This window comes from Anopheles stephensi, chromosome 2 (genome assembly GCF_013141755.1).
Source record: "Anopheles stephensi strain Indian chromosome 2, UCI_ANSTEP_V1.0, whole genome shotgun sequence".
Classification (NCBI taxonomy): domain Eukaryota; kingdom Metazoa; phylum Arthropoda; class Insecta; order Diptera; family Culicidae; genus Anopheles; species Anopheles stephensi.
In genome coordinates this window covers 43,476,725-43,500,452 of record NC_050202.1, presented here as the reverse complement: position 1 = coordinate 43,500,452, position 23,728 = coordinate 43,476,725, and the positions used below count along the sequence as shown (strand labels likewise).

Genomic DNA, 23,728 nt, shown 5'->3' with positions numbered 1-23,728 from the left:
TTTAAAAGGAAACTGTTTGAAACTTCCCCATGTTCAGAATTATCATGTTTAGCTATAAGGGTCTATAACAGCTTTCGAAAGTTTTCTCTAGTGTACAAAAGTGGAAAGCTTATATCACAACGATTGATTGTCAACTTTGTAGTTTTGGATCGAGGATGCATAGAACAACATAGCAACCGTTTGACTGCGTCGGGTAAAAGTGCATTCTTCACCACTCAACTCGGTCCCGGTCGGTTGTCCTACCTGTTGCTATTTGTCTGGAACTGGTGCTGTGTTGTGGTTCCGCTTGTTTGGCACATATATGGAGGTTAGAAACCAGCGTGACCTCATTGCACGTTGCATCTCACCAGAACCGAAGCAGTAAGTTTCCATGGAACCATAACAACGGAATCAGTTGTTTGTTGGAAAAACACAGAGGAGGAAAAATTTCACTCTCCAATCCAGCGCAGCACGGTACGGTCGTTATTCTAACTTTAGTGAACTTCACGAGTAACAGCGCTCGAAAAACCGTATCAAAATGGATCAAATAGAGGAAAGTGGGGAAGATTCGCAGGCACCGGAATCCACCTTTGAGGATGATCTGGTTCCGAAGGAAATTACGGATGAGTTTTTCGAGGAGCTTTGCTCCAAAGCTAACTTGGTGGGTAATTTTTCAACATTATGTTCTAACTCGTATGTTAATTTAATAAAATTTAAATTTTCCTTGCAGACTGTAAAAGATCTACAAGGAAATGGTCAGTATGGGCTGGCTGAAGACTTTCAGAAATTGCTCATTACGGGTCAAAATTTGCGACAACAGCTTATCGAAGAGCAAGACCGAATTGCCAAAATGCAAGATGAAGTGTCGGCTGCTTCGGGGCGTGTGGCGCAGGCAATGCAACTGTCTCAGCGCGACCAAGATACCATACAAACTTTGAAGTCTGAAATTCAGGATGCTTGGAAACGTGCGGATGCGGCCCAGACGCGTGAGCAAAACGTGCAGGAAGCGATGAATCAAATGAGAGATAAGCTTGAGAAATTGCACACCGAAAGTGATCGATACGGCGATCGTGATGATGAGTAGGAACCATGGAAGATATATTTAGCATATTTAGCGAACATCGTGCTGTATTAACGTTTTTGTACCTATCTTTTAGTGTCGGTTCGACGATGAACAAACATAAGGAAGGTATTATGCGCGAACGGGATCGCTTGTACGTGGAAGTCGAAGAACTGAATCGCCGTCTGCACACCCAGCGCCTGTACATGGAAGAGCTGGAACAGAAATGTTTCGAGTCGGAAACGAAGGTGAAGGAGCTTTACAAGGTGCTGGATGAGACGTCGAATGAAGCCTTTCGAGACAAACGCCAGCTGGAGAATCTGCAAACACAGCACACAGAGGTGACGGCTGAGCTAGTAACAAAAACGGAGGAAGCAAAGCACTTCAAAACGTTGGCAGAATCGAACCACAAAACCACCGTACAGCAGAGCATGCAGATGGCAGCTATACGCACCAACCTGGAGCGCATTATGACCACCAACAATCTGACGCAGGTGAAGCTGGCCAAGGCACAGGCAGACTTTGATAACATGGTACAGCTGAAGGAAAAGGTGACCAACGAGTTCAACACCAAGGTGAACATTCTGAAACTGAAAGAAGACGAGAACAACAAATTTCGGTTGGAAAATGCGAAGCTGCTCAAGACCCGGGAGTTGCTGCAGAAGCGTATACAAGCGATCGAAGCGACGAAGGGCACTCTAGAGCAGGAAGTGGCTAAGTTGAAGTATGTATGCATAAACTAATTTGAGTTCTCAGGTGAATAGTACAACAAACGCTCATTTTTAGGAATACGATCGTGACATTTGAAAAAGATCGAGATGCTTCCAAAAAGTCGTTCGACATGGCCAGAAAGCAGGTCGATGCTGTGCTCCGCGAAAGAGATCTTGTCCGTAAAGATCTTGTAAAGGCAAATAGTGAGTATGTTTTCGATTGCAATTGTCCACATTATTCCACAATTTTTCTTTTTCTCACTCGATAGAAACAATTACCGACCAAACCGAACAAATGACACTGCTCGACAAACACCAGAAAACGTTGGAGAACGAAATTAAAGCTCACCAGGCCGCTGCACAAAAGCAGCAAACTTTGATGTTAAAGGTAGAAAAAGATCGTGACCGTAACGCGGAAGAGGTTCAGAATCTGTCCGATCGTATCGAACAATTGAACGAAGATTTGCTGTACAAGCAGAATCTGATTGGAGAGTTGCGCGAAAAGCTGAAAGAATGTGAAGCCAAACTGTTCCAATGCCAAAATCTGCTGGAAATCACCCGTGGTGAGCGCAACATTTTCGAGCGCGATTTAACGACCTGCAGCAAGGAGACCGAAGGACTGAAGGAACGGTTGAAAAATGCAATCCGCACGGTTGATCAGCTGAAAGAAGAAAATGCCAACAAGGTGGCAGAACTGTTTAAGGCAAACAAAACGATCGATAAGGTGGAAAAGGAAAAGCAAACGCTCAAAACCGACGTGCAGAACATAAGCATCGCTTTGCAGCATTCCAAATCGGAGTTGAGCGAAAAGACGAACGAAAATGCGCGGCTTAACAAAACACTTTCGGTGCGTAGAAGTTGACTTGAGTTGTTTTTGTTATGAATAATTTTAAGCTATTTTTTGTTTTATTAGGACGATGCAACGAATATGACGCGATTGAAAAAACAATTGGAAGGCGCCATCAATGAAAAAGATCTCGTCAAAGTGCAGCTTACCCAGCGTGTGGAAGAAATCAACAATCTGACGGAAAAGCTAAACATGCTTAACATGGCACTGGACCGTGGCGAAAATCAGTACCGTGACCGACTGGACGACATTCGGCTGCTGAAGATTGAAATTAGCAATCTACGATCGCAGCGCAATCTATTGACACGTGGCCTAGCCAATACAGCCGACATGCGTCAGGAAGTGTTGCAGCTGAATCGCGTGCTGAATCAGGAACGCGTGAAGGCCCGAGCCCTCGAGGACGAAATGCTAACCCCGATGAATGTACATCGTTGGCGAAAGCTTAGCGGCAAGGATCCGGAAAAGATGGACCTGATCGTAAAGGTGCAAACGTTGCAGCGTCGCGTACTCTACCAATCGGTCACCGTGTCCGAGCAGGAGAAAACGCTTCAGCAATCGGAGAAAATGTATGATGCACTGAAGGAGGTGGTAGAAAAATTGCCAAGCCATAAGGTTAAGGAACGACTGTCTGCCACACAACGGGCACTTACGGCGCGCACTAAAAAACTGAAGGCTCTGGCGGCAGAAATTCGCATCAAAGAACTTGACTGCAAATCGAAAGATTGCACATTGGAACAGCTTAAGCAGGCCCTGCTAGAAACAAAAAAGGAATTGGTGAAAGAGGTAAAGTAACACCCAAGTAACCCCAAAATATTCTATTATTTCTTCCATTGGTGTAATTACAGAAACGTGAAAAAATAAAACTTGTCGAGAATATTCGCGGTCATCGCGCAGATGGTCCTGCCCTAGCGGGGACCAATGCGAGCAGTGATATCATCGTGATTCGCACCACCAGCCAAACGGCGCACACTTCCAGCTATCGTACGCTCGGTTCTGGGTTTAGGGCTATCTGTTAAGCCGTTACCGCAACAAAAAACGAGCCAACATCGGTGTAAAGTATTTGTGAGACGCCCTACACGTTGCTTGATTTACTACCCAGCTAATATTGACCTTTTTGTGGCTTTTTTCTCCGCTCTACGAAGACAACAAATTGCGAACCTTACCTTCTGATAGCACTCTGCTGTGAGTTATATGAGATGTGTGAAAATAAATATTAGTACAACGACCGCACGCCTATAGTCAAATGTCCAAACGAACATCCTGCTGGTGCATTCTGATACAGGTAAGCAGAACCATCGCGATTGTTGTGCTTTTCAACTGTGAGCACAAGCTATAGGGCGCGTCTACGGAACGGTTGCTTGATCAATCCTCCAATGCTTGATCAATCGTGTATGGACGGTTTGTTTTTGTCCACGTGGTTGATTAAAGGTTAGTATTGACAGACTTCCGGCAATTAGTCTGACCAGTATTGCTTGCTACCCGTGATATGGTAGGGTGGAAGTCGCTTAGCTCTGAGCTGATGCAACATGCAAAATCACTAGCAATGCGACCCCTATACCGATGGTTGAGAGGAAAGACATACAACGCAACACTTCATAGGAACGATGAACGCGCTCTTTCGATAATCCCGTATCTGTGGTGTGTCATTTGAAATAGACAAATGTTTGATCAAGCAAATGAGTTCTACACACAGACTTTTGCTTTGCACCACCTTGGCGCAATGTTAATGTAAAACTGATTGCAATTCTGCAACGAAAGCTACTTACAAGCATCTCCGTCACAACGTTTTATGCGCGACCTGGAATGCAAGGAAACGAACAATGAATCTTCGCGCAAACAGGTTTTCTCTGCCTTGATCCAGAGCCCCCAACGACGTACCTTGGTGGTGGATTTAAACCCCGCACATTGGAAAAGCCCAACGTACATTGCCCCGCCTTGGTGAAGGTCTTTTCGCCGTTCGCGCAATGCTCGCAATGATCGCCTGGACATTGCCATTCGTCATATTTTTCATTATCAAACGCAATAATAGTAGTCGCCGCATCGCATCGTGCTTCGGAAACGTTCTCTATATATAGCCTTGGCCGTGCGTCATCTGTTGGGGATGTCTCCACCCCACTCGTTGCGATCCACGTGTCCTTGCTGCCTGGGGTGTGGGTCCACCGGGTTAGGTGGTTGTGTAGAGTGGCAACGCTTTTTTAGAATCTGTTAATAAGAAAACCTGTTGTGCCGATCCGATACGAAATAGCAGAAAGCTACCACTAGCCACTAGACGATCGTGGTTTTGCTGCAATTGCTGCTACAGAAATGAAGGTAATATACAGATCTTTAACATCACCTTTTGCAAGCCGTTTCCAAGTGTCACATGAATCGTAAAGCCTTTGCATTGACCCCACCTTACGACCTTTTGCATTTCTCATGTTCATACCGCAAATTATGCATGATGTGTACGAGCACGGGAGTTAGTCTCATATCGAAAAGTTTGGTTTCGTTCTGCAGATGGTTTGATAGTTGTTGTCGCTGAAAGTACATTCTATCGTTAGTGTAGTGTAGATGCGTAGCGTAGATCTCCTTACCAGACCGGCTTGCGTCTGCTGGAGCGGTTGATTGTATAATCGATTTGTCAACCAAACCCTGTTTGAGGGAGAAGGGCCAGATTAGATTTCTCGCAACTGCGCCTACAGTGATCGACATGACAATAAGATCACCTTACAATCGAACATCAAAACTACTGCTTCCGATACTTTCTGTAGGTATAACCGTTCCAAAATATGGAAAAGCTTCAGCAATTGATTATACTTCTGTCGTAATTTTGTTTTTATTAAGAAATTACCTAATCTTTTGAATATAAAATGTGAATAAAAAACAAAAACAAAATATTATAAAACAGCTTTCAAAATAACCGTGAAGAAGAAAGTGGAGTCAGAATACTTTAAAAAATGCTAAAATTTAAATGGTATCCCCAATGTCATTGATGAGAGGTCTTGATTAAATCAATAGTATCTTCCTTATATCTTGAACTAAGGTATAAAATCAATCGATTACTTAAACATCCAGTATAAAATAGATATTTTTTCATAAAATTATTTGGCACATCCATTCAGCACAGTTCGCCTCATTAGGTTTAATAATGTAAAGTTTATAAAAATCTCTATTTTGCCTTTTAGAAATGTTGCCATTAATAGAACCTGACAATTACGTCTGCTTGGATCCTGTTTGAATGATGTTTGGATCCCGAATAATAGTTAGCAAATGTTAAAGCCTAGTTGTTGAAATTCTTAGGTTCAAGCCGATTGATCCAATAATGAATTCATGGCCATAAATTCTGGTATCGATGCAACAAACTACTGGAGAGGGTCTTTATTGGATCGCTAAAATCTTTGGTCATTCGGAATTAGAGTCCGAGAGTCTGTGATGCATTCGGAACTTATCGCCACACATTGAAAGAAAATTCATCGAGCACCAATCTGAGAAATTATAAATGTAAGATTATTGGCATCTGATATCGCCAATGAAGTTTAGAGGTCAATGAACGAAGTCTAAACTTTCTATAAACCAAGAGACCAACCATTGTTTTTGTGTTTTTTTTTTATAAAGTTGAGGTGATTTTATTTTTCTATCCGTCACTGTAGCTACTCCTCCTTCACGTTCCTGTCGATGCTACTAAGTATCTGTCGAACGTACGGCCTATTCCCTACCTGGCAGGTTCTTTCGCTAGAGTGGTGTGTACGAGGTAGGTAACGTACACTAAAACATGCGTTCAGTTATTACACACCGAGCCAGAGCGAGACGGTGCACTGCATCATCGATGGGGTGGAAAGAGCACCGGTGCATCGAGTTTGTCCATGTCACGTAACACGGAAGACGCAACCGCCACTGCACCGGCTCGCGCAAGCCATCGAATGTGGATGCACTTGTTTTTCACTCGACGAACGCATGCTTACCGGTGGTTACAATCAACCGACGATCAACGTAGCCGATTATGTTAGTTTTGCGAGCACAAGCGGCCGATCTGTGGACGATCAGTTTGAGGGAACGAAAGGAGGAGAGCGTGATAGCAGATGATAAAATGGCCGCCCTGCAAGGCCTGGGCATGCTCAAGCAATGCTGACGCATTACAATTAAACACATTTCTCACGCATGTCTGCTGATTAGTTGAGAGTACACAGTTTAACTTATCGGCCTGAAATATCGACTCGGCATCATTAAATTTCTATATCTGTAGGCACACTATTCGTCTAGCAAGGCGCATACTTTTAAACCAGCCCATTGTTGTGATCGATACAGTTTGGACAACAATGTCAAACATTAGACTTCCTGATGATTCAATTACCTTTGTGCGAGCCAGCATATTTGGTTCGCTAGTTTATTTATTTCATTTATTGATTACTACGGACAGATGCCGTATTGTCATGTTCGCTAGTTTAGTAATAAACTTTTTGGTGAACGAAGCCGAATATGATCCATCGACAGCAGTCAATTGCGCGCATTTCCGATCCGTTCGGATTTCGATCCTAACTCCATTAGATTTTCACGGTCAATCAGGGCGATTGTTAAACTTGAGGCCCGTTAAAACAACTTTCAAGGATAGCGTGTCCATCTGTGTGTAAGTTGTTGTCGAAAGGGAGGCGATATATTAATTTTAGATTAGCACCCCAATCGACCTGCGGGCCGGATGGGACGAACGAGTTGTGAGATAAGGCTCAGCTGTGAGGCAACGCAATGCAGATGGAATGTTTGTTTTACACAAACGATAATGTTTTGGTCTCCACCTTCAAACCGGAGAACGGTGCCCGGCCATTTCTACTCGCGAGCCTCGAATGTCACAATGTGTTTTCTGATGTGTTTTCTATTATCGAAATACTGTTGTAGAAAATTATGAGATCATCCACCAACGGTTGATCGAACCCGGGCGCAGGGTCAAACGGTGGATATAGAAAATGGAAACGATTAAACAAACCACCATCGTTTCGTTTGATTGCCCAACGCGATTGGCATTGGAAGAAAAATTTAAGCGACGAACCCTTGACACATGAGAACGGACGCACGAATGCATTGGTTCCGATGGAGACGCCCGCTTTCCCGATGATGATGATGAACTCGCTCATCGTTACAGTGGGTCCAGTGAGTGACTCAAACGCGCTGCTTTGGCGCAGCCATGCCTAGGCTAGAGACTGGCAGTGAAATCAGAAATGCTCACTGCACTATGGGAAAAGGTTTCTTTCGGACGTTCGTTTGGCCTAAACTTCTTTCAGCAAAATTTTACAAAATGAAGATTTTCTTATTTATATTCAATAAGCTCTATACTTTAAGAAGTTATCTGTTTTCTCAATATATGCTAACTATTACGCATCGTTTTGACCTATAGAGTTTTGATCCACTATGCAAATCGTAACGAAACTGTTCTCCACTTCTTTGCCTTTTTCCGTCCGATTACGCTAAAGTGCAACACACGCATACCACACGCGTGAGTCTCCCTCGATGAACCTGGTGGATTGTTTTCGGTACGAATCAGCGCCGCGGTGAGCACCTAGCCGTTCCGAAGGCCTATAGCGACTATAGATCGTCTACGAATGCGATCTCCACCGGTCTGGCAGGTTTATTGCGTTTCTAGTCGCCGTAGGTGAATGAAGTGTTTTCCGTCTTTCCGTCGACTCGCGATCCCTTGTGCTGTTTTGGTGTCTGTGTGTGTGCTCTATAATTTGAAACGTAATATAAACAACAAACCTTCCTTACATTTTGTTCGAGTTGTTGGAGATTTTGTTTAACTAATAATGAAGCTTCTTTTAATGTTAAAAGTTTAAGTTAAAGTTGGATTGGTTTGTAGGATCGAATCAAGCAGTGAAGAAAATTGAGCTATGGATGCAACATACATTTCTAGTCAGCTTTGCCGAACACACTTTTGCTATATTTAAGCAGAGAAAGGCAGAGAGCAGGCCGAGCGATGCAGAGATCGAAAGAGAGTGCGTGTGTTGAGTGAAGAGAGCCACAATCGCGTGCCGTGAACTTGAACGCGGTTAGCGATCAGACGAAAGCAGGCCGGAGAAAATAAACACACATATCCGAAAATACGGCACAAAAGAAAGTGAGTGCAGTGCACGAGATGAAGCACACGAAAAAGAAGCTTTGCTCTTGGTGCTAACTCTCTGTGTACGACATTAACCACAACAACCCACTCATACTGGTCCGAAAAAAGAGGTTACTCTAAATATTTGGTGTCAAGTGCAGTGCTAAAGATCGTTGGACTTCTTGGGGTCTTCGTTGGAGTGTGTGATCGCGTTTCAAAGAAAATTCAACTTCAGACCATCCTCCGTCTATTGCGGTGGCTCAAGGTTCGCTCTAACGCGTTGTTCGACACCAATGTTGCTTCCTGCCTTAATTTGACGCCTCTCGCTAAAAAGGTGCTTGCCAGATGTCGGTGTTTTAAGGAAAAAAGTACCACAAAGAACATCGTTTAGGTGCTGCGTGACCGTGAAGATTTCAACGTACCGAAAAACTCTCAAGCGACGAAAACGAACGGGCGCGCTCCAAAGCAGTTGAGTGCGTCCAAAAGTGAGAACGCAAAACAAAAACATAAGTAATCTTCGCGACCGCGCGAGTCCATCGGCCATAGCGGAAAGCCACCCGTGTTCGCTGTCCGCGCCGTCTGTGTGCGTTTCCTCGTGAACAACCGTGCTCCATCTGGCTCCATCCGGCTGGCAGCGTGTTGGTGTGCGGTTGTTCGTAGTGTGATTATGGTGGTGGTTTTATTCAAAATCTCTCGACGCAGACACACTTCAGACAGGAGCAAGTTTTTTAAGTCACTGTTTACTTATTCCCTCCCTGTCATATCTGTTCTAGTCCTCGGAGTATTCTAGCTATTGTGAAGACAAAAAAAAAGTGATCTATCAGCCACACGCCGCAAACCGTTGCGGTCCACAGCTGAGTAAGCAGTAGAGTCGGCAGAAAAGTGTGCAAAGTAAAGACCTCCGAGAACTGGAGTTTGATTTTTCTGTAGGAAAACGTTTTTTCTGTTGATAAGTGATTGGTGAAACAGACCGAGAGACTGTCTCCGTCAAGAGTGAAGGATGAGCAACACCACGGTGACTGTCGGTGCTAATCAGCAACCTGCGGCCACAGCCACAGCCCAGCCGCCTCCCGGACCGCAAACGCAATCGTCGGAGGATGGTTTAAGCGTCATCCGACCGGACCTGGACAAAAGACGCATTCAGCGCATGTTTAGCTGGACGGCGGACTCACCCGCAGTAACGTAAGTACCGTGTAGCTCATGTTAACCTCAGACGACGATAAACCTACCGACCAACCTAGGAAGCTGGGCGGGAAGTGCGCACAAATTGTAAAAGTCATTGTCTCCGAGGGCAAGGGCGATTAGTGAGTGTTGAAAGATTCGCAACCACAGCCACTCGCACACCCGCACACAACACAGAGACTGGCCCCTGTTGGGGTATATCCAAGACAGAGAGGTGGTCCAGGATGCAAAATGGGGTCATCCGAGAGGTCCACGGCGAAGCAATCTTTCTCCGCGTCATCTAATGAGTGTGCTGTGTAGCGATCGAACGTGGGATGGCAATTTTTGCACCGCCCTGCACCGTCCGTGACCCCGCGAGTTCATTGAGACATACGTCGACAAAGCCCCTATTAATGAGCGCAATATCAATCAATGCTGTGCTGGGTTGTGGTAACGTACCAATTTGTGACGATAAGCGATGGAAGCTTGTTGTTAAGCTGAGCTGTACCTGTAACAGACACAGCGCTTCTCGTTCTTGACATTAAGAAGAGCACCGGCGAACCGAATACCGTTTGTTCAGACAACATTGCAAATGCTTACGCGTCTGTTGTCGCAAGTTTACGTCAATGCCCGTCTCCGTTTGTGTTTGGTAATGGGTTGTGGGATTTTTTTGGGGAGAAGAGTCTACAGGAACCAAGTAAAATATTGACGCTAGCAAAAGGTGTGTCCCACGGATGGCCATTACGGTGCCCGCAATCACATTCCTTGGGACAAAGTTTCGCCGAGGATCGCTGTAGACGCTTTGCGATCCCGGACTGTTTTGCTGCTTACCAATAGTGCACGGAACGTGTACGCTCTCGCTTATCGCAGCTTTCTACTGTAGCCACTTTCACTAAACCTAAGCTGTGTCACGTTTCTGGCGTGCGAGGTGCAAATGTAAGGTGCATAGCCGATCGTTTCTTTTTCGGGCGATAGGTGCCGATTTCAATAAAGCTTTATATTTTTTACAATATTTAAGGCAAACAGATTGTCTGACCTATTCCAGGCTTGGCTACTAATCAACATAAAAAAGGAGCAAATTGAAATCACGTTACGACGCTAACAAAATCCCGCGCTCTACCCATTATAACATCAGTAGCAAGCTATCTTCCCAGCAATTAGAATCGTTTGATTGTGTGTTTCATAATCATTGAACACCGGTGACCGCTCGACACCTTGTGCCCTAACCTTGCCTTCTTAATATTATCTTCGAGTTGTTTAGAGTGTGGGGATGTTTTTTCTCTCTGTTCTGTAAGCAATAATTGCTACACTGATTCGTTCAGGAGACTTGAAGGCATGTGATGATCATTAGCGTTTGATCGACAACTCCCTTGACATTCGGCGCAACTGTGACCTCGCCACGGATCCATCCGGCGCGACTCGATCGTAATCTAAGCTAGCCTTCGCATCAGTAATGTGGCAGCATGAAGCAGGTGGATTTGGTTTAAAAAAAAGTTCGGGCCACGTTGTATCGCCGGCAGGAGCTGTTCGATTCGATTGTGTGTCTTCTGTCGCCAAGGTTGAGATTTTCTCCTCACATTTTTTTTTCAACCCGAAACATGTTTTCGAATCGGTTGGAATCGGTTTTTTGTTTTGCGCAATCGGCCAGCGACCCGCTATTTTAGAATTTAGAGGAGTTCCGATTATGCAATCCGTTTTTGATGCTATCGAACTAGTTGGGAATGGTGGAAAGATAGAGGGAAGGAGACAGAAGGAAACGGACTAATGGCTGGTTGTTTTTTAAAGAGTTTTGCGTGAATAGGTGATTTGTTGGCAAATCCTGTTTTTCTTGTGTCGTTACAGTGCGGCACGATTCGGTCAAGCTCCAGTAAAGCACACAATCGCTCAAGTTCCTCAGCCTTGCTACTGAGACACTGAGGAGAGTAATTAAAGATGTGTGTAAAAACTATCTAGTCTTTGGCACGTTGTAGATGATTTAACCTTTTTTTCAATGCCACGTACCACTATCGATGAGAGGCTGTAAAACTGTGATTCTACACTCAACGAAATAAAACAACATAAAGAATGCTGCTCTTCGCTTCCGGATTGATGCTGCTTCCTTCCAAAATGCTGCTGTAACTTCGCTATACGTGTGATCATGACAACGTGTAAGCGTGTCGCTGTGTGCGTGGTCATATTACATTGCCACCCATCGGACGCACACGTGTACCGTCGTCGTCCGGCAAAACCGCGCATCGTTCAAGTTCAAGTTGACCATCGAAAACTCGATCTCCCTGCTCGCTGTTATCGACCTGCCGAAGTAGTTGTCATTGGGCGCAGAGTTGTCTCGCCTGTCGCTACCTACGCACGTTGAACAGTGCTTTAGGACGGTGCTTTCCGACTGTCCTCTGCTTCCTCGTTTTCCTCTTTTCCCCGCCTTTGATTTTGTGGCGGAAGCTGGAACAGTACGTCTGACCTTATGGTAAACAGGTAAACCGGCCGACAGACGTGATGGATTGTTACTAGCTGATCCTTGTGCAGCGGCATACCTTAGGAAAAGAAATCGATTTTTTATCAAAAATAATCTTAATCAAGCAATTTACAAACCAAAATTCTACAGTCGTATAAATATAAACCAATTCTCTCGGGTGGAGTTTCGGATCGGTGATACATTCCGATGGTATACCTTTTATGCAAATTCCATCCATAAACTGAACTCCACACATTCAATCTACGGATCCGGTTTTGTCTGCTCATAATTTGCTGACCGAGCAACGGTATTTCCGTAAGAATCCTACTTCCATCTTTTAAGAACTTTGGTTAAAGATCGTGTTGCAGGGCGTGGTAGAACTAAATTTCTATCAAAAATTGGTGCGGATGCGGAATCGGAAAGCTCTATCTTAAAAATCTCTTATCTTAACAACACTTTAGAAAAATGAGCGATAAAACAAATGGTTTTTCTATTGTGCTTATCTTATAGTAAAAAAGGTTAATGTATATATATATATATATATATATATATATATATATATATATATATATATATGTTTTTTTTTTTTTAACTATTTCCTAGAACAACAAACTAGAACTGTTCTACGTTTCATAAAAATCATCGCCAACCAGAGTGGGTTCGTCGCTTGCCCATGCGCTTAGTGCAGCAATGTTTCGTATCGTTTATTGCATGCAATGGCTGTTACGGCTTTACGATGGTGATCGGTGCTTGCGTGCGAGATTGTACTCGATATACCAGAGCTTTGAGCTTCAGGTATTGAACTTACAGAGCTCTATGGAACTGCTCGATTGATCGTCGTAGCTCGAAAGCTTTCGAATAGGCGTCATAAGGTGCATAATTTTTTTAAACGTATTTTTTAAATTTGGCTTTAGCTTTTTGCGACTATAGTTCTCTCAACTTCTGAGCCTTACAAGACAAAAGATTTTTATTTTTGTATAGTTGCACAATGATCGTGACACTCCAAAAGTAAAACATATCATCTTCTTCTTCCTTGGCACTACAACCTCGAGAGGTCTCGGCCTGCCATTTCTGGCTTACTGTGACTTAATTTTACCCGTAGTAAAGTAATCAGCCCTACGAACGGGCAGGCGGTCTGGATGGGATTTGAACCACGGTCCTGCCGTGTGAAGACCGGCGCCGTTTTTGCCTCTGCCACCGGAACGCCCCAAACATATCAGCTGTTAGTAAATACTTCATCGCCAAGAAGCAAGCATCATCATTTAAATGTAAAAAATATTACCCTCACCTCCTGATGATCGCTTAAGAGTCATGAAGTAATGAGTCATCGGAACTCGGGAAGCCTTAAGAATTCGATTGTTTCGCTTTTTGGTGCTCAACACACTTGATGACTTGACGTCAGTTGCTGTGCCTGTGTGGAAGTTTAATGGCCAGACGTGTCGAATTTGGAATTCACTTGCGCGAATCGTGTACGCGCACATCGAAACCCTGGACGTCATTATTTATTAAATCTACTTAACGGACGAGGGTTCATTAAGATTTTTTATTTCCGAGGACTCACATGAATCTGTCAGATATGAATCTAATTAATCTTATTAGTAATTTAGCATCCAAGAGATTAGGTGATGGGCAGAATCTCTGGATTCTCAACATAAAATACAACAATGTTAAATTATAGCATTTGTCGCATGCTGCATCGATTGTATTTGTAAGCCCGGCTCTCTAACATACGATCGAACCCGTCACCCAGATGGTATTGCGAAAAAAGCCCGCCACCAGATAACCGCATTGCGTAACAGTTATGCCGATTTGCCACCGTCCTCAGATTGATCTCATCCTCTTTCGATCCCTTTCACACACTGGGTTCGAGCTCAGCTCGGTTCGGCACACGGTTAAACATCTCGAGCAGTGCACAAGGTCTCTTTTACTCTCTGTGATGATTTTCGTCTGTCTATGAGCATGTCGCACGATTTGCACCGATTTTGGTGATATAATAAGCCAGCTTCTTCTGCTATGAGATGAAAAGGACGAAGTGATTGGGTGCCTCTTTCGTTTAGCAGTTTAGTAGGCCACAAATTCTAGTCCTTTGTCCAAGGAATATTCAAAACCGTGCTGGACACCAACCGTTTGACAAACAGATAATTTATCTTCTGGCGTCGTACTCGACGTCACACAACTAGCTAGCGCCAGGCAAGTAAGGCCGTACAGACGGCCAACCGGTTGTGTTACATGAACTTTGAATGGTTTCTGTGATGCTGAATGCATTACGCACGGGTCTTAAGAAGGTTTTGCGGTGGTAAGCCATCTACGCTGCAGTAGCAGCACCAGCTTCAGAAGCATGGTGTGGATAGCTGACAACAATTACTGCACGCATCGAACCCGGTTACAAACAAACGTTCACCGGTCGGTCGATCATCAAAAAATCAAAAATACATTAAAACTACATAAGAAGGGATCGACGACGAACGAATAAAAAATGCATCAAACCACTAAGATCACCCCGTAGCGAACGGCAAAAGTTTTCCCGAGACGGAAAGGAGACGCTCGAAATCATCAAATTGAGATCAGTCGGTCTGTCGGTTTGTCGGTCACACCGATTGTTGGAGCGCTGGCTGCTGTTCGCTTTGTTTTCATCAGCCCGTGTGGAGCGCTGTGGGCATTAATATGTTGTTTATTTTTCTTGCGCTGGCTTCGGTGAACGGTGGCAAAAGCTCGACGATAGTGGCATTCGGCGTAAGTGTGTGACGTTTACATAATTCCCGGGTCTCCAGGTCAACGTTGATACCGCGCGATCGACCACCAAACCCGATCAGGTTACTCCGGTTTTCGTGCGCTCGTTTCCGTCAGCACGCTCGGTATGGGCTTCGGTAAGTTTTGAATTTTGGCAGCGCCGTCTCCGACCGCTCCGTGACCGCTCCTTTTCGTGACACTTTCGTTTTCGTCAGCGTGCGCGCGCTCGCGCCTAGCTATACAGTGCGCCTTCCTTTCTCCGGCGAAAGATAAATAAATGCGGCGAGCCTAGCCATGGAGCTGCCCACCACCGTGCGTCCGTAACAGACGCTATGGTCAGTGGGTTTATTCATCGCGATCGTCGCCTGGCTGCCGGTGCAGAAACGGTCGGGGTGAACTATTCCGCTCCGGCCAATGGTTTACTTTCGGGTCGGCCGAGCTATCACTAATGACACACATTTCTATTTCACGTCTCGCTGTCCGCAAATAGCATCGTCCGTCGTCTCACTTTCTCTCATGTCGACGCATTCGACGATGTGTCGAGGCAGCCAAACAACAGTTCAATAGATGCCATTAAAGCTTACGCACAACAGACGCATCTTTGGACGGAGATCGGGATATCGCTTTGAAGATGTTAGGCGTTGTGGTTTCCCTGCTTGTCATGACGCAGTGCCTCGTGGAAGAGTCCTGCTTCGTGTTGGAGCAGCCGAGAGGATAAACTAAGACGCATGCAGGTCGTAAACGAATATTGCTAGTTTTGCAACGGCCGTGGCAAGGCGAGTCGCTGCGTTGAGAGCTTCTGCGATCGTGAGTACCAAAGTCGCGCTCAGCTAAGCATACTGTTGTGGTACCAGTGTGCCCAGGCCAGTAGCTGATTCCACTGACGAAATTAGATTATTTAACGCAGTACGGAGTGCAGATGGGTGGGGAGCCTGCTTAAGCTTGGAGGTGTATCGGATTTGTCAAGGTGTTGATTACGCACCACCGGCTGTCAACGGGCCAACTTTTTCACGGACCAGTGGGGTGTATTTCGAGCGGTAGCACTCACACACATGCGTCACTTTGGAATAACCCTCCTGGTAAAAGTTTCATTTGCCCCCGTTCGGTCCGTTGGTCTCGCTTATGTCATTCAGAGCAAACCATGCACTCGGACATTCTTTTGGGGTGGCCCGGGTTAATACACAGCACGCCATGGTGGCGCAGTATTTGGGTCAGTTTTTGTATAGTGCTTCACTTTTACTTCGGCCAACGTTGAATGTTTTTAATTAACGAATTAGCTTTATAATTACACGGATCAATTAATTGGAGAGCAGTTTCGTTATTTATTTCCTTACTCTTCGTTACCAACAGGCGCTTTTTAGGATGGAGTGCATGAGAATCCAAAAATCTTTTGTTTTTCCCCGTTTCACAGATCTTCAGATGTAGCTCGTGTTTTTAACTGTGAACAGTTCACAAAAGTCCATCCGTATTTATGTAAAAGGTGAGTCAGATCACTGACCTTTACTAATCCGTTCTATTTATTAATAGATTGTGTTATTGGAAGCAAAAACAAAACACCGCTGCACAGTGTTTTGCGTCACTTTACGGCTTACGCCCCGAGATTTCCTTCCACATTAAGATTGCCCATGAAACGCTGAGTCATGATGGCGTTGTTGTGCGGATCTCCCGCTAATTAACCTTGCCTCTTCCACTTCCGCCAGCTAAGGGATATTAAGGGTACGTTAAAGGAGGGTTTTTTACTTTAGTTTTCTCGCAAGCGACGCAAGAACTTATATTTCTTTAATGTATCATTCTAGGAAAAAGTTTCTATACTGAGTGGTTTGAGTAATAAACGCTCTAGTAAATAGATTTGTTGGTCTAATGCTCTCTTGGAACGGCGAGAATGTGCCAATGGGAACGTGTCACAAAATGTCAATTAGGCGCGAAAATATAGAGCAAGTAATGCCATTTCACATTCAGTTAACTTGTTTATTGTAGTGAAATCCGATAGAGTTCTTGAAACTCATGGAACATTTTTTTGTGTGTCATTGTGATCCTTTCCATTATACTAATTGAATCATATTTTAACCTTCCACGGCAGCACACAACAGGAAATATAAGCGATCTCTATTCTACATTATGTATTATGTAAAAGTGTGTTGTTGAGCAGCATTTGTAAGATATGAGAATAAAACTTCCATGCTAGGTCATTCAAATGCAAAAAAAAGTTGTATCATATGCAGGACCTTTCTTCGTATCATATTTTTCTTGTACAGACAAAATAATAAACAGTTATTATTTGATTTAAGCTGATTTGTAACAGCTGTGGCCAAAGGATTTATAAAACTGCCATTGAAAATTTCAGTTTAAATCAGTAATTTTGTGGGCCAGGGATTAGAGCATTCTTCTGAATGGTGAAGGGTATACTGGACAAGTTAAACAATGTTACATAAAACTCTCTGACCATATCTGAGTCTAAGTTGTTACCAACTGAGTATCAACTAACTGAGCTCAAAAGTTACCAATACAAGTTGTAGTACAAACCTCTGTACGATAAGTTAATATGAACAAGATCTGGTAGAATGTAGGTAGGATATATTCGTTTGAGAAAGAGGATTTCATTCGCAAGGCATCTCAGGACTGAGTGGCCAAACTTTTGAAGAATGCTTCCGAAACGAAAGATTTGAAAAAAAAATGATTAATTGAGCTAAATGCTAAGTAATCGTTTTTTTAAGTCGAAAGTTTTGTTGGTTGGTTTGACATAAAACGGGATAAGCATGAAGTGCATTAAAATATTTGTCACTTACGGTTCAAACAATTTGATACAACACTCCATCGTTGAGGACCTGCCATTCAGGAAATGCTACGTTGTCATAAGGATCACCAATTTTCTTCAAAAATAGTCATCTATTCTACACATCAAATGCATACGCACGCATAAGGATGGTAGAACATTAACGATAGCACTACCACACTAACCTTCGATTCGTATCGAAGTTTGGACGATTGAAGTTACGCCTAACAGCATGGCGTGGGAATACCACCAGACCTCATAGCGACATCAGGTCGTTGATACAACCGCGTTCGCCTGCCGGCTGGCCGTTCGATCGTTCGATGAACCAGCCATGTTATGAATATTACATCACAACCTCCTTTCCCATCGTTCCCTCACTCATAAGGCAGCGGGCTGGAAACGAAAATTAGGTCGAGGACGCTAACGCTTACCCTTAAATGACTTTCCTCCGTTACTTAGCAGGATGTTAAACAGGCCATCGTATTGTTTACCCTCCGTAAAAGGGAAAAGGGTTTACGACGCCATCACTGCGTCACAGGCGTCCAAAAGGGCCAGTCAATTTGGGGCCACTCACAAACAATCGAGCATTTATGGTGGTAAAAAATAGGTAATTATTTGCTTTGAAAATTACTCGCTCGCTTTATCCAAAAACGTTTAGATAAACCAGTGCCGATTCCCGTTGCTTCAAAGGGTAATGCCTGGTGGAAAAACGATGGTACCACGAACCAACTGCATCGTTCGACAAGCGGTCTGGTGTGATAGAAGATTGCATAAGTCCCCGATCTGCTTGATCTGCCGGCTCTCAAGGGATCGGGAGGTTTGTGGGGTACATACATTTTCGAAAGGCTTCAAACTTCTGGAATCCTGGATGGCGCTGGCGAAAGGCGCTGCTGGGAGCCGTACGCGAAACGCTACGTTTCCCTGTGCGAACCTCAAAAGCGCGGCCGCTCTATCGATTATGAGTAGAGATTTTTCATTTTGTATCTTCGCTCGTCAGTTCAACTACGGCTGAAGCTGGGTAAATAAAAGACATGTGTGGCTGTGTGTGAAGGAGGAGTTTACGAACGGGTACGGCACACGCGGTCAGCTCACACGCGACAAGCAGCGATTACGTGCGTCTCCACAACAGTGGACATAGTGGTGGTCTGTGTGTTGCAATTCTCGCCCTCGCGAAGTCCGACCATCTCACCACCTCAACAGAGTGGAACGAACTGAAGGGAGAATGCATTGGATCGGTGAGGTGAGCAAGAAGGGATGAGAGGGAGGGGTAAGAGAGGGAGAAAATGCGCAACCAATGACACGAAAGCGAAAGCCCAATGGCAGTCGGTCAACAATTTGTGTATTTGTACGATCGTTATTTTCCATACTACACGAGGTGTGTTTTTCCATCCTGTGCTCGGCCTCGGAGGATTTTGTGCAAACTTCGGTTTGTGCAAACTGCAAATCTCGGTTGGTATGCGTCCTCATGCGTGTTCAAATGAAGGTCAATTTTTATGCAAGGAAAAGAGCAAAACATCCTGTGCTCTTTGCCAAAGGATTCATCGAGGTAGGAATTGTTGCGTTAGTGTCGCACGGATTTATTGATCGCTACATCAACACCGTGCCATAGTCGATCGAGGTTCAAGTTTCATAATGTGTGAGGTTTTGCGAGGCTCTTGCGGGTCATTTTTGGTGATTTCAGTTCCACCAAGTTTTCTGATGTTCGTGTCTCCTGCACCGGGCATAGTTAGGATTGATACGTTACCAAACGTTACAACATCCTATGATCCACCCACCCGATGCGTACGTTGAAGCCCCGTGGACCGTTATTGTACGAAAATGTATAGTTAGATAGTGCAAAGCGGTGTGGAATGTGAACCTCAAATCTGGGTCGGTTTTCATCAATTTTCCACCACCTTCACCGGGCACTTTGAAAGGCAGCTTGCCGGACGGTTGTTGAACGATTCTTTTCAGCATCGTTCGTGGTGTTACAATGGACATGTCTATGGTTGTGGAAAAAGAAAAGTGAATCACCATGAAGAAAAATGTGTTTTCATGCCTCAACAAAGTGGAACAAATTGATTTTCATCATATATATTTTATTATGCTATGCCGTATATTAACAAGCAATCACTTAGGAATGACAGTTCTGTGACATTTGTCCGTTGGGCCTGAGCTTTTCTACATTTTCAAGAATTTATCTAGGATTATTTTCCTTAGATAATTTCCTTAAGAAGAATTACACGGTACACATCATACGCAAAAACGTGTTAATTGCAGCTTATTACACAAGTTTGCAATGAAATACCTTGTCCTTTACTCACTATGGTTATAGTCGATCAAGTTGTCAAAGGGATTCAATTTGTCATATCATCTAAAACGGGCTGGACTAGCCGCGCTCGGGCAGGTAGTAGTCGTAAACGCAGCAGCATATAATGGGAATCCGATACAGTCAACGTATAGTCAGAGGTATAGCGAAGTAACTCTCGACGAAGGGTACGAAAGAAGGGTACCACGTGGGGCGGCAACCCAAGTAATCAAACAAGAAGGTCAAGCTTAAGTGTCCCAGCCTGGACCGACCGAACAAAGCCATCGAAGGCCATTTGTCATCGGGATCCAATCATCATCCCAACGCCACGTCATCATTCACCACGGACCCAAACCATCGCATCCATCCATCCAAGCAGCTGTCAAAACGGTCCTCCGTTGGAACAATAGGGAAACAACGAACCGATCATCTGCGGCATGCAGGTTTTCAGTACGCTCGAATGGACCGCAGCAAAACAAATCGATCGCGACTCTTTATTTGCTCGCCCATGTATGTGTGTCGCTGGCATTGGACTATCGACTTTTATAAAGCAGTGGGCCTTAGCGGCAAACTCGATCGGTCCTGGTTCGAAAGAAATGGTTGTAACGAACGCCACCCTCCAGTCGCTGCTGCTGCCACTGCTGTTCATACCGAAGGCCTTGACATTACGTAACCCGCCCTGTCCTGTCCGTTGGCCCAGCCCAAAGCACCGCTCAGCTCAATCTTTTGTGCGTTCATTCATTTGTTGTGATCGTACTCATCGGCACTTTGTTGTTGATGTTGATCACACTGTGATCCCTTCCCTTAGTAAGCCATGTTCCTCATAGCAAACTCCAAAAAAACTTCGACTGCTCCTCTCTCTGTTTTTCGGTCAGATGAGGTGAGTGAGGAAGCCTGGGCCATTAAAACCGAATTTTCAATAACCTTTTCCCAGTGCGCCAGCTTACTTCATCCATTGTCGCATGGATAGTTGACACAATGCACTGTGTCGTGGAGTAATGATTGTCTCACAATATTTGAAGTAGGTTGGTAGAAAACTGTCAAACATTGAAATATGTCAGCAAAATCTACAATTCGCACTCGCAGTAAAAATCATACCAATTTTGACCAACGCTCTTCGATCGTGCATGGTGCTTTGCACGGTGCTTGATCACGGTTTTCCAACAATTAGTCACACGCCGTCATTGCGGTCGTTACCCACATCGTCTCTCACACTCCAAGTCTTCCCTGAAATTTTGGAAGAAGAGAATAATGAACTCACTTCAATCCCGCCCGATCCACAGCTCAGGTGGTTAGCTCAAGAAAGGTGGAATGAAATAACGCCGTCTACGAAACGGGGGTGAAACAAATCCTTCGTCGATGCAATCAGCCACATTATACGACGTAATTTTCCTTTCCAATGGAAAATTTGTTATTCACCGGCCTTCATTCGCTGGTTCAGATTCAGACCTAACTTTAAAAAACATTCAATGAAAAATCAATAATGTGGAAAGGAAAAACCATCTAGACTCCGTCACCGCGTCTATTCGACGAATTCGGAGCCCCTGAAAAACGGTTTAAGTTTGTTTGAGTTTTTATGTAGCAATTTGTCTCTAGCTCTAGCTTAGCAAAACGCACACACACAAACACGCGTCCGCGAACGAAAAAAACATCCTTTCTCTTAAGCGAAGCGCTCTAAGTGCCCTCCAGCAAACGGAAGGCTTCAATTAATGCAAATCATGCCTGGCGATCCAATGACGTACATGTCGCGGCTGTTCAATTCTAGCCGAGCGCTGGCGGTACGGTGGTGGCGATCGCAACAGCTCGTTTTGCTTGCGAGATGGGTGGAAAGCCCGGCTGGAAGTTTTTACCGCAGCACAACAACAATTTTCGTCATCGTGCTGAGGTAGCAGTGTGCGGTACCGCCAACTTCTTCTCCTCGTGCAGCTGATGCACAAGGTGGCAAGATCGATGGTCCAAAGTACAACCATGATACATCGCTCCGCCGTGTGCGTTCGTCATCGCTTTGTGGCAGTTAAAGCTAAGTCAATGATTGAATTGAGCGAGAGCAAAAAAAAAACACAAGCTTAATGTTATACGCGCAAGGAGAAAATCCCAACCGGATCATCCTGCTGAGACTAGTAGATAGAAACGGTTAGTGTTAAAAATTCATTTGCGCGCATGGTGGTCATAAGAAGCTAATGATAAAACAGAATCGCCAAGAGCCTTGCACGTGTGTGACTGCACGAAAGGTTGCACATCAAACCACTTTCCAGCGTCACTCTTAGTCACCCTCCAAATTGCCACGCAAATGAACACTTGGCACACACGATCGTACGGATCAGCGAATGTCCTTGTTGATCTTAGTTTTACGACCCCAACGGATCTAAGACGGCTCAAGGAATGTCGTACCAACTTTCGCCTATCTCGACCGTCCGACTAATCCTTGATGGTCTACAGCACTGCAGTGACAAAAAGCACATCGTTCGTACCAGCTCGGTCGACATCCATCTACCATCGTTAACTATGCAAACGATGCCTACGATTACCTTTTTGTCCTTAGTAATGGCCCGCTTTGCGCTCGTAAACGCACACGATAAACGATCCCCTTGGGACACGCAAACGTCAAGGACTTCACGTTGTCGCCATGGTGCAACCATCACACACGATGCGTAACCCCTGCGTAAACATAGCCGTTGCTGAGCTACAATTGCACTTCTATCGCGTCTACTAAACAATGGCTGTATGATAGTATGACCCTTTCGCAGAAGGGATCAAGTTCATGACCATGGTGGGCAGCGGAGAAAGATTTCTACCTTACATGGTGCATCCGAGTTGGGCGAAGACGAATATCGTAAGAAAAAAAATTGTAATAATAGCTCCAAAACGTGCTAAGCCCGTTCGACCCTGAGCCTCTACAGACTTTCAAACATCTGGCGTACACATGAAGTGTAGGATGTGATTCGCATAACGTACCGTTTTCTATGCTATGCTGGAAACCGGGCTCCAGAAATAGCTCCAATGCTTGCTGTGGACAGTGAACGAACGAGAGGGCCGTGCTTGAGTTGTCTGTAATTCGGTTCCATTGTCTACGGTTCCGACCACTTATTCCGGACACGTAGCGCCCGTAGCCAGGGCAGGGCCAATCCAAAACGCCAAAGGATGTGTGTCTTGGTGAAATGTGTGCGTCGTCCGTAGCGCCAATCGTCAACAGCCCTCGACCATGATTCCGTTTTGGTCTGCATAGGGATAGGGGGAAAATCGGCTTTCAAATTTGATTGGAACGTAAAATCACTGCCATAATGTATGATGATGATGATCATCATCATCACGATGGGCAACGATTTCAGTTTCCGAACTTACAAAACATTGTTGTGCTATTTGGTGCCTTTTTGGTAGGGTTGGCAGTGACCTTCGTCGAATACGGTGTTGGGCAATTATCAAAACAAGTCCAGGGTGTGAGTAGGACCCCAACGTGTTAGTACGTAGTTAGTAGGCCATAAAACTATAAATCAGCTATTTAAAAACAAACTTTGAGCAATACAAATTTGTGATTCAAGGTGAGACCCGCTTACACAGAATGCTTATTACAAATATTAATGCTTATTTGTAAATGATAACATATGTTTTATAATAATAATAGTTCGTTGTAGTAGATGTCACAAACTCAAAATAGCTATCGTGCGTAC

General features: G+C 44.6%; 2 protein-coding genes and 1 long non-coding RNA gene across 6 annotated transcripts in view; 2 read left to right on the top strand and 1 right to left on the bottom strand.

Annotated features, from left to right (window-relative positions):
* The first annotated feature begins 25 nt into the window (after positions 1 to 25).
* Positions 26 to 3,942, top strand: LOC118507538 (cilia- and flagella-associated protein 58). Of its 2 annotated transcripts, XM_036046116.1 has the most exons (8): positions 26 to 640; positions 710 to 1,059; positions 1,137 to 1,763; positions 1,826 to 1,953; positions 2,019 to 2,596; positions 2,663 to 3,379; positions 3,442 to 3,658; positions 3,739 to 3,942. In XM_036046116.1, the coding sequence occupies exons 1-7, from the start codon at positions 518 to 520 to the stop codon at positions 3,610 to 3,612; spliced, it is 2,694 nt and encodes an 897-aa protein (XP_035902009.1). In that variant the 5' UTR covers positions 26 to 517; the 3' UTR covers positions 3,613 to 3,658; positions 3,739 to 3,942. The 2 variants fall into 2 exon arrangements, with proteins under 2 accessions (XP_035902009.1, XP_035902008.1); XM_036046115.1 differs by having other exon boundaries at positions 3,442 to 3,942.
* Positions 3,943 to 4,362: 420 nt separating this feature from the next.
* Positions 4,363 to 5,311, bottom strand: LOC118507539. Its single transcript, XR_004905663.1, has 3 exons — positions 5,170 to 5,311; positions 4,475 to 5,113; positions 4,363 to 4,394 (listed from the first exon to the last, which is right to left on the bottom strand). It is a non-coding gene; the product is annotated as an uncharacterized LOC118507539 (long non-coding RNA).
* Positions 5,312 to 8,145: 2,834 nt separating this feature from the next.
* Positions 8,146 to 23,728, top strand: part of LOC118507535 (ABC transporter G family member 23) — a 42,633-nt gene continuing 27,050 nt past the window's right edge. The window contains exons 1-2 of one of the 3 annotated variants that reach the window (XM_036046107.1): positions 8,146 to 8,302; positions 9,434 to 9,842. In XM_036046107.1, coding sequence (XP_035902000.1) covers positions 9,661 to 9,842 — 182 coding nt within the window. In that variant the 5' untranslated portion in view covers positions 8,146 to 8,302; positions 9,434 to 9,660. Of the gene's footprint in view, positions 8,303 to 8,397; positions 8,679 to 9,433; positions 9,843 to 23,728 lie in introns of those variants that run through there. The other 2 variants (XM_036046110.1, XM_036046108.1) reach the window with 2 other exon arrangements.

What these genes read in the sequence shown, in the direction of transcription:
- LOC118507538 (XM_036046116.1), top strand. Translation starts at nt 518, where the DNA reads ATGGATCAAATAGAGGAAAGTGGGGAAGATTCGCAGGCACCGGAATCC. An exon ending in TACGGCGATCGTGATGATGA is followed by an intron (nt 1,060 to 1,136) that starts GTAGGAACCATG and finishes CCTATCTTTTAG; the next exon opens with TGTCGGTTCGACGATGAACA. An exon ending in AGATCTTGTAAAGGCAAATA is followed by an intron (nt 1,954 to 2,018) that starts GTGAGTATGTTT and finishes CTCACTCGATAG; the next exon opens with AAACAATTACCGACCAAACC.